Below are 9339 nucleotides of genomic sequence, written 5' to 3' on the forward strand. Positions count from 1 at the left end.
GTCAACAGAAAAGAATTATAATCAAACTCGACACGCATTCGAAAAGAATTGAAAACTGGTATAAAAAGATCCAAAGAGATTGAAAGTAGTAATTAACAGCTCGTACAGTAAGATTTACAAGAGTCCGTTAGAATGGACGAAATGAGATAAGCTTGAGAAAATAATAACCAATTCTCTCTTAGAAATATTTTCTGTTCGAAATCGAGAAACGATTAAATGTACAAAATACCAGTATTTTGAAGAAACTATTAACCAACTATCTACAAAGACCAAGAAATATCATTATTGAATGAAATGAGATGATATCTATGCTGTGGCGTTTAAACTATGCGGATATATGGATCAGTTGTTTGTATGCAAACCTTACAATGTTAATGCAAATATGAAATATGCAATGAGTGTGCGTGTAAATATTGAAATTAAAAATTATTCCATTACCTATACAAATACAATCGTGCCAATGTATAGTTTACACGTCAAAATGCGCCGTCTATGACAAGTACAAAGATCATCGAAAAAATTGACCAGAAAAACTTGCTGCTACTCCTCATAAGTTTAGTCAAGGAGTTAATGCCTTCACGTCACTCAATTTGCTATCGCACTGTAAGTAAAGCAGAAGCTTCACGCGACACTTTTCACAACTTCGATCAAGTGCCTTATAGGAGCAGAGCAAAAATTTCATAATTCAGTCCTTCAGGTGGCAGTCAACGTCCAAATCAAAGTTATCTTCCATTGGATTGCAAAGCCAGACTTCGTTTGAATGCTGACACAACAAATGGATGTTTTCTAATTTCATCATTCCACGAAGAGCACAATCATGAAAATGCTGAGGAAGACTATGTCTTAACAAAGGGAGACGAAATGTAACTGATGAGTTTATCCCGATTGAACCTGTCATTGGAATTATTCCATTATCAGTTATAGAAATTACAAGCGGTTCTGCACTGAAGATTTTGAAGGAAAAAAAAACGGAAAGACAGGTGAGTTCTATCGGTTCTTTCCAGCATATTCTGTTGGATTTTAACAAATGATACGGTAATATTACTGTGCTATTTCAGGCGAAACAACATTGGGATACAATACATAGGAGAAACAGCATCAGATGTAAATGAACATGCAAATGCTCTCGAAGTTGCGGAGTCATATATTTCCTTGTCCCTTCCAATTATAATTTGTTAAAAAATGAATGCGAAGGATGGGAAGATTATTGTGGATAAAAGCGGACCGACTTTATTCTCACAGTTTTCTTTCATGTCAATTGGTTCACTTTGGTCTAAATATTTTTTTTCCACTGACACCGCCCCCTTATAAGTAATAACTAATTTAATTAGATTATATTAATTACCGATTTACTAACCATTAACTAACCAATCAACCAACCAGCCATTAATTACTATTAATTACCAACCGATATTTCAATAAATGAAATAAAACGGGTCCGACCACCACGCATTCAGCGTACGATCACGGCTATCGGAGAAGAAAACTGAAGGTAAAAGTAATAATCGATACTAAATCCAATCTTGATAGTGTGATACGTGACCATGTCCGTGTTCTTGGATAGATCTGAGTATTGTTACCGTACTTTCTTTTTCCTTCATCGTTCCATTTATCAACATGCAATCTTTTGCAGAGATGCGACCAGATTTTTACGTCATTTGTCCAGCATAATTTTAACGTCATTTCTCACCATGACTTCTTAGTGGCTGTTCGAGAATTTGAAAAGCTTGTTGATGGTGTAAGAAATATATCAAGTCATGTTACACGAACACACTGCAGTGCTGAATTATAATGAATATTGATTGGATCATTGATATCAACTTTGCATTGATTGTATTTTTATATTCGTATTTTATTTTACTTTTTCGTATTTTTTTTGCATCTTTTTTACTTTTTTTCACTTTATATTGCTTGCACTTCTGCGAGAATAGAGAAAAATAGGTTTTATGTCTTCACAGAAACTAGAAGTCATGTTACCTTTGGTCGTTTAATTCCATTCAATATGATATAAAAAAGTTTCTATTTGAGCATTTCTACCATTTCATAAATGTCGTATTTCACCTTGTCCTTCACTGTGTCAATGATACAAATCATTTGGTTCAATCTTCTGCTTTGCATCACTTTGGCTTATAATGAAACTTTCTCTCTACTTAATCCTGACACGAATGTTATTACCACGTATGTTCATTATCCTGGTTGCAAACAAAATCTCTTTCAAGAAAGCATTGACAACTTCAATTTATGATCCTTTGATCTATACCAGTAAATATAACATTGATGGAGAAATACCGGGAGGTAACATTAAAACTGAACTTTCTGATTCTAATATATATATAAGAAAAAGTGAATAGTTCCTAGTAATTCAAGTAAAATGTGATGTGATACGTTTATTTCACGACATTAACATTTTTATGATCAGTTTTCAAATTACATAATTAATTAGCAAATACTGCAATGGAGTGCTAATTACAAATACAAATGTAAGAGTTTTTCAGAAGAGCAAAATCATGAGCATCCTCATGCCGGATGTAATGCATGTCGAAAAAACCGAAATAGTTTTATCATAAAATCACTCATTCAAATAGATCACATTTACATATTTTTTCTCTCATGCTTAAAGTCATGAATCAGCTATCTAATCTACTAAAAGTGCTTTTTCTGATGTTTTGTCCATATATGGTAACTAATTTGTAAAGGCTTTATCCCATGCAAAATCTTTTATACAATGGTGAGAAAACTGTACATCAGATAAAATAATTTCTATGCAATTTTTTCTAAAGAAAACTGTTCTTATATGTAAATTTCCCTTGCACCTGTGAGAATACTGTCAATATGTAATGATTGTTCCTCTTCACACATCCCATATATAAACCTTAAGAATTTCTAATAAGATTCAATGTTAATTTTCTCCACGTCGCCACTCAACTCTACTCAATACAATCCTGATTTATTTCCTATTTACCAATTTTTACTTCAATATTTCTCTCGTTATCCTACGTTATTAAGTTGGACTTTATTATACTATAATCGGAATTACTTCTACCTGTTTTTATTGTATTTGTTGTTTGAACATCAATAAAGGATAACTATTATACTCCTCGAACACATAACCAATCAGTATTCAGTAAGTCATTTTTTTACAAAACATAACTGCTTTATTACTAACAAGAACAGTAACCCTCATCTTCTAATTCTCTTAATTTTTCTCCAAGACAATGCATGCTTTTAAGAATTGCGGTGAATATAGAAAAACCACGACGATGGCAATCATATCAGCCCATATATTCATTATTCTGGTTATAACCTAAATGTCACTCTGAACTACCTTCACCATACATTTGTTACAATCGACTACGACAATTTGGAGACATTGTTTGGACAAAATGACATATATATAACACTGAAGGAGAAAAAATGACGCGAAATTACCGGAAATGAGTGATGACAACGACAAATGATGACCACTCCCAGGAAGTCACCGACAGCTTCGCACTATTTGACCAAAATACGAGTACTTATAACAGCGAACGGGGAAATACTGATCGAAAATTGCTGGGAATAACTTTTGACAATGATCTCTTCCGAGGACGCATAGATTATTGCAATTTATTACTGTTTAATTCAGGCACCAGTACACACTATACTATGGAGAATCACCGAGAACAAGTAGTGAAGTATTACATAATGACATTTTCTTCCAACCCTTACAGTTTACTCAATCGTGTGAAAATGAGATTACAGGCAATGAAGAATTACAGAACGAAACTGATTTCGTTACAGCAGAAAATTCGCAGTTATCTGCTCCGCGATGTCCATCCCTTAAAAGTAATATTAAAATGTTCCTTTTGTTCCTGATGTCGGAAGAACCGAAATAGTTCTATCATAAAATCACTCATTCAAACAGATCACATTTACATATTTTTTCTCTCATGCTTAAAGTCATGAGTCAGCTATCTAATCTACTAAAAGTGCTTTTTCTAATGTTTTGTTCATATATGGTAACTAATTTGTAAAGGCTTTATCCCATGCAAAATCTTTTATACAATGGTGAGAAAGCTGTACATCAGATAAAATAATTTCTATGCAATTTTTTCTAAAGAAAACTGTTCTTATATGTAAATTTCCCTTGCACCTGTGAGAATACTGTCAATATGCAATGATTGTTCCTCTTCACACATCCCATATATAAACCCTAAGAATTTCTAATAAGATTCAATGTTAATTTTCTCCCCGTCCCCGATCAATTCTACTCAATACAATTCTGATTAATTTCCTCTTCGTTTACGAATTGCTACTTCAATATTTCTCCCGGTATTCTACGTTATTAATTGGGACTTCATTCTACTATAATCGGAATTAGTTCTAACCTGCTTTTATTGTATTTGTTATTTGAACATCAATAAAGGATAACTATTATACTCTCGAACACATACCAATCAGTATTCAGTAAGTCATTTTTTTATAAAACATAATTGCTTTATTACTAACAAGAACAGTAACCCTCATCTTCTAATTCTCTTAATTTTTTTCCATGACACCTGATATATGCCAAAAAAAAGTGAACATTTTCTAGTAATTCAAGTGAAATGTGATGTGAGAGACAAACATGCAAAAATGTTTAAGATCTTATTAAATTTGCGAAACTAACGAGAAGTTACGAAGCATTGTTTTATGATCTTTGCAAGGTGTACTTGTGGCTGAAGAATTTGCCACAGTTGAGATTTAGGTTTTCTTGTGAGAGAATAATGACGCGCTACAATTGTACTTTTGCTCACAAGTGGGTTGTTTGCATTTGCAAATAAATGGTTCGCTGTGCGTTCCCTTGTGTTCCGTATACTACTTGGGACTGTACGTGTACTAAGTACATCCGACATAAGGACACTCATAGTTTTCTAAAAACTCTTATAACATAGGGCGATCATGAAGGATCAAACAAGCAGTCTGGTTTTTGATAAGAAATTAAGTTTAAAAAAGTAGCCAGTTCTGCTAATAATAATTATTATTATTATAATATATGGGTTAGTAAAAAGAATGAAAACAAAACAGATCAAAAAACCAATGTTAAAAGAGACTATAAATTGGCATTTGCTGTAACGGTAGCACTGAAGATGCCGCGCAACTTCTGATGCTTACGCATATTTCTCAAAGCATGCCCGAATGGCGGATGTGCCGCAGTTAGGTTAGAACAAATATTTTCTAAATGCTGCCTCACTGCGCCAAAGGAAATGAACACTTTGCCGCAACTTGGCTTCATTTTCTGCATTGCAATATTTATTGAATTTTGCATTGCTACTCCATGGTCGCGGATGTTCTGCAGTACATTTTCATATGGATTCTACTATTCCAAAAAAAAAAACTGTTTAAAAAAAAAGTGCTTGAAATTTTGCTAAATTTGCGAAGCTAACGAGAAGCTACGAAACATTGCTTCTTGGTTGTTCTAAGTTACCCTTGCTGCTGAAGGATCTGTCAGAATTTTCACATTGACGTATAGGTAGATGTGTTTCCTTGTGATAGGCAAACGATGAATGATTGAATGTTTGCCCACAATTGCATCGTTTGCGTTTGTAAATAAATGGTTCGTCGTGCGTTTTCTTGTGTTCTACCTATTCCTTGCGACTGTTCGTGCGCAAAGTACGTCCGACATAAGGACATCCATGATTTCGCTTTTCTGAAAAACTCTTATAATATCGGGCGATCATGAAGGGTCGAATAAACAGTCTAATTTTTGATAAAAATTAATTTAAAAAAGTTGCATGCTCGACAAGAATTAATTTTTTGATAAGAATTAATTTGAAAAAAATAGCGTACTTGAAATTTTACTGAATTTGTGAAACTAGGGAGAAGTTCCGAAACATCGTTCTTTGTGTTTTTCAAACTGTACTTGCGGATGAAGGATCTGTCAGAGCTTTCGCATCGATGTTTAAGTAGATGTGTTTCCCTGTGAGAGGCAAACGATAAATGATTGAATGTTTGCCCACAATCGGATCGTTTGTGTTTGTAAATAAATGGTACGTCATACGTTTTCTACGTTCACCGCAATTCTTAAAGCGCGCATTATACCCGGCATGGGGACGCTCACATTTTGCTCTTCTGAAAAAATTCTCTTATAATTGTATTTGTAATTAGCATTCTACTACAATATTTGCTAATAAATTAATGTAATTTGAAAACTAATCATAAAAGTATCAATGCCATAAAGTAAACATATCACATCACATTTCACTTGAATTACTAAAAAATGTTCACTTTTTTTGGCATATGTCGGGAACAAAAGGAACATTTTAATATTACTTTTAAGGGATGGACATCGCGGAGCAGATAACTGCGAATTTTCTGCTGTAACGAAATCAGTTTCGTTCTGTAATTCTTCATTGCTTGTAATCTCATTTTCACACGATTGAGTAAACTGTAAGGGTTGGAAGAAAATGTCATTATGTAATACTTCACTACTTGTTCTCGGTGATTCTCCATAGTATAGTGTGTACTGGTGCCTGAATTAAACAGTAATAAATTGCAATAGTCTATGCGTCCTCGGAAGAGATCATTGTCAAAAGTTATTCCCAGCAATTTTCGATCAGTATTTCCCCGTTCGCTGTTATAAGTACTCGTATTTTGGTCAAATAGTGTGAAGCTGTCGGTGACTTCCTGGGTGTGGTCATCATTTGTCGTTGTCATCACTCATTTCCGGTAATTTCGCGTCATTTTTTCTCCTTCAGTGTTATATATATATCATTTTGTCCAAACAATGTCTCCAAATTGTCGTAGTCGATTGTAACAAATGTATGGTGAAGGTAGTTCAGAGTGACATTTAGGTTATAACCAGAATAATGAATATATGGGCTGATATGATTGTCATCGTCGTGGTTTTTCTATATTCATCGCGATTCTTAAAAGCATGCATTACATCCGGCATCAGGACGCTCATGATTTTGCTCTTCTGAAAAACTCCTCTTATAACACTTGTATTTGTAATTAGCACTCCATTACAATATTTGCTAATTAATTATATAATTTGATAAAAATATCAATGTCGTGAAATAAACGTATTACATTTACTTGAATTACTAGGAACTATTCACTTTTTCTTATATATATTAGAATCAGAAAGTTCAGTTTTAATGTTACCTCCCGGTATTTTTCCATCAATATTATATTTACTGGTATAGATCAAAGGATGATAAATTGAAGTTGTCAATGCTTTCTTGAAAGAGATTTTGTTTGTAACCAGGATAATGAACATACGTGGTAATAACATCCGTGTCGGGATTAAGTAGAGAGAAAGTTTCATTATAAGCCAAAGTGATGCAAAGCAGAAGATTGAACCAAATGATCTGTGTCATTGACATAGTGAAGGACAAGGTGAAATACGAAATTTATGAAATGGTAGAAATGCTCAAATAGAAACTTTTTTATATTATATTGAATGGAATTAAACGACCAAAGTTCAAGCAACTTTTGATCTGTGCGATTGCAATATTTCTCATATTTTTTCTCTCACATTAAAATTTCCTATCTCCAACTTAACAGTTGATGAATACTCTTTAAATCCTCGACGAAAGCCTCATGAAAAGGATTACAGATAAATTGAAATACAAAAAGACGATATTATAGCATGCAAAAAATATACGAAATAATCAGAGCGTTACTGTAAATTTTGCAAAATCCATCACCAAAATAAGAAAAAAAAACTGTTTTTTGAGTCATGTCATACAGTTGTATGGAGCAATGATTATTTGGATTAAAAATGAATTCATTGCATGTTTATAGAAATTGGTTGCATATGTCGTGACAAAAATTATGAGGAATTAGATGATGAGGATTACTGTTCTTGTTAGTAATAAAGCTGTTTTTAAAAGAATGACTTACTGAATATTGATTGGTTATGTGTTCGAGGAGTATAGTAGTTATCCTTTATTGTTGTTTAAATAACAAATACAATAAAAACATGTTAGAACTAATTCCGATTATAGTAGAATGAAGTCCCAATTAATAACGTAGAATACCGGGAGAAATATTGAAGTAGCAATTCGTAAACGGAGAAGAAATAAATCAGGATTGTATTGAATAGAGTTGAGTGGCGACGTGAAGAAAATTAACATTGGATCTTGTTAGAGATTCTTAGGGTCTATATATGGGATGTGTGAAGAGGAACAATCATTACATATTGACAGTATTCTCACAGGTGCAAGGGAAATTTACATATAAGAACAGTTTTCTTTAGAAAAAATTGCATAGAAATTATTTTATCTGATGTACAGCTTTCTCACCATTGTATAAAAGATTTTGCATGGGATAAAGCCTTTACAAATTAGTTACCATATATGGACAAAACATCAGAAAAAACACTTTTATATGTAAATTATTAGATAGCTGACTCATGACTTTAAGCATGAGAGAAAAAAATGCAAATGCGATTTATTTGAATGAATGGTTTTATGATACAGCTATTTCGGTTTTTCCGACAGCATATTTGTTTTGCTTCCTACAAATTTATTCAGTTTCCATTTCTGTTTTTGCAAAGCAAAAGGCAGGTGCGACGCTAAAATTAGTGATTTGTTTTGATTTTTTGAAAATTTCCAATCATCAATCTTTTTCCTTAAATTCAGCCGCGGACAATTTCAATTCCTATTAGTCTTGAATTTTTTTTTAAATGTATTCGAATTCACAATGTCTTTGTTCATCAAGACACTAATTCTCGAAATATTCCGTAACGATGAAAAGTGCGCTATTTATGTTACCATTACCCATTGGTATTTATGACATATTATTAGCAACGTCTAAGAGACCACCTCGGGTAATTTTTATGAATTCACATTGTCACGATAATTGCAATGAAAGACAATAAAAGAGGGATGGATTTGTTCAATTTCAATAAGATTAGTTTTAAGATCATTCACGACTACGATTCGGATGGTGAAAGCTATGATTGCGTTTATACTGGTGATCGGAATCCCGTACTACAAGAATACGAGAAGGCTCTTCCCATTGAAAGCTCATCATGGGATCGTACTACACCTCCCGTCATTGTTGCTTAATCGGTAGATCAGTGGTTTAATGCTACCATAGAAATAAGCGTACTTTCGATATATTATTTTAAATACACTATTAACGCTATTTTCTTTACACTATCTAATAATTCTTTCTGTTGCAGTTAATATTGGTTAGATATATTGTGGTTCACATTCCTAGAAGTGCTATGCCTAGCAATCATGGCCAATTTATCAGCTCTATTGGCTTACGAATGAAAACATTAAACTTTTTATGCGCACTCTGATATTCCTTATTGAATAAAATTGAAATTTAATTTTGTCAACATGTTTTACTGCAAATCGATCGTTT

The 9339-nt window shown here is 33.0% G+C and overlaps 5 protein-coding genes across 5 annotated transcripts; 3 read left to right on the forward strand and 2 right to left on the reverse strand.

Annotated features, from left to right (window-relative positions):
• Positions 1 to 492: 492 nt before the first annotated feature.
• Positions 493 to 1179, forward strand: LOAG_09979 (hypothetical protein; the record flags this gene model as incomplete). Its single annotated transcript, XM_003145506.1, has 3 exons — positions 493 to 607; positions 698 to 863; positions 1059 to 1179. The coding sequence occupies 3 exons, from the start codon at positions 493 to 495 to the stop codon at positions 1177 to 1179; spliced, it is 402 nt and encodes a 133-aa protein (XP_003145554.1).
• Positions 1180 to 3325: 2146 nt separating this feature from the next.
• On the forward strand, positions 3326 to 3880 carry LOAG_09980 (hypothetical protein). The gene is made up of 2 exons (XM_003145507.2): positions 3326 to 3666; positions 3711 to 3880. The coding sequence occupies exons 1-2, from the start codon at positions 3442 to 3444 to the stop codon at positions 3873 to 3875; spliced, it is 390 nt and encodes a 129-aa protein (XP_003145555.1). The 5' UTR covers positions 3326 to 3441; the 3' UTR covers positions 3876 to 3880.
• A 763-nt stretch (positions 3881 to 4643) lies between these two features.
• On the reverse strand, positions 4644 to 5652 carry LOAG_09981 (zinc finger protein; the record flags this gene model as incomplete). The annotated part of the gene is made up of 3 exons (XM_003145508.1): positions 4644 to 4892; positions 5096 to 5311; positions 5521 to 5652. The coding sequence occupies 3 exons, from the start codon at positions 5650 to 5652 to the stop codon at positions 4644 to 4646; spliced, it is 597 nt and encodes a 198-aa protein (XP_003145556.1).
• Positions 5653 to 5870: 218 nt separating this feature from the next.
• Positions 5871 to 6675, reverse strand: LOAG_09982 (hypothetical protein; the record flags this gene model as incomplete). The annotated part of the gene is made up of 3 exons (XM_003145509.1): positions 5871 to 6090; positions 6279 to 6358; positions 6451 to 6675. 3 exons carry the CDS (start codon positions 6673 to 6675, stop codon positions 5871 to 5873), a joined length of 525 nt encoding a protein of 174 aa, XP_003145557.1.
• Positions 6676 to 8713: 2038 nt separating this feature from the next.
• LOAG_09983 (hypothetical protein) lies at positions 8714 to 9035 on the forward strand (the record flags this gene model as incomplete). Its single annotated transcript, XM_003145510.1, has 2 exons — positions 8714 to 8794; positions 8889 to 9035. 2 exons carry the CDS (start codon positions 8714 to 8716, stop codon positions 9033 to 9035), a joined length of 228 nt encoding a protein of 75 aa, XP_003145558.1.
• Positions 9036 to 9339: the final 304 nt, after the last annotated feature.

This window comes from Loa loa (assembly GCF_000183805.2).
Source record: "Loa loa unplaced genomic scaffold supercont3.241, whole genome shotgun sequence".
NCBI classification, from domain to species: Eukaryota; Metazoa; Nematoda; class Chromadorea; order Rhabditida; family Onchocercidae; genus Loa; species Loa loa.

Coding starts and splice junctions, on each gene's coding strand:
- LOAG_09980 (XM_003145507.2), top strand. CDS start 3,442: ATGACAACGACAAATGATGACCACTCCCAGGAAGTCACCGACAGCTTC. Junction 3,667..3,710: donor TGGAGAATCACCGAGAACAA/GTAGTGAAGTAT, acceptor CAACCCTTACAG/TTTACTCAATCGTGTGAAAA.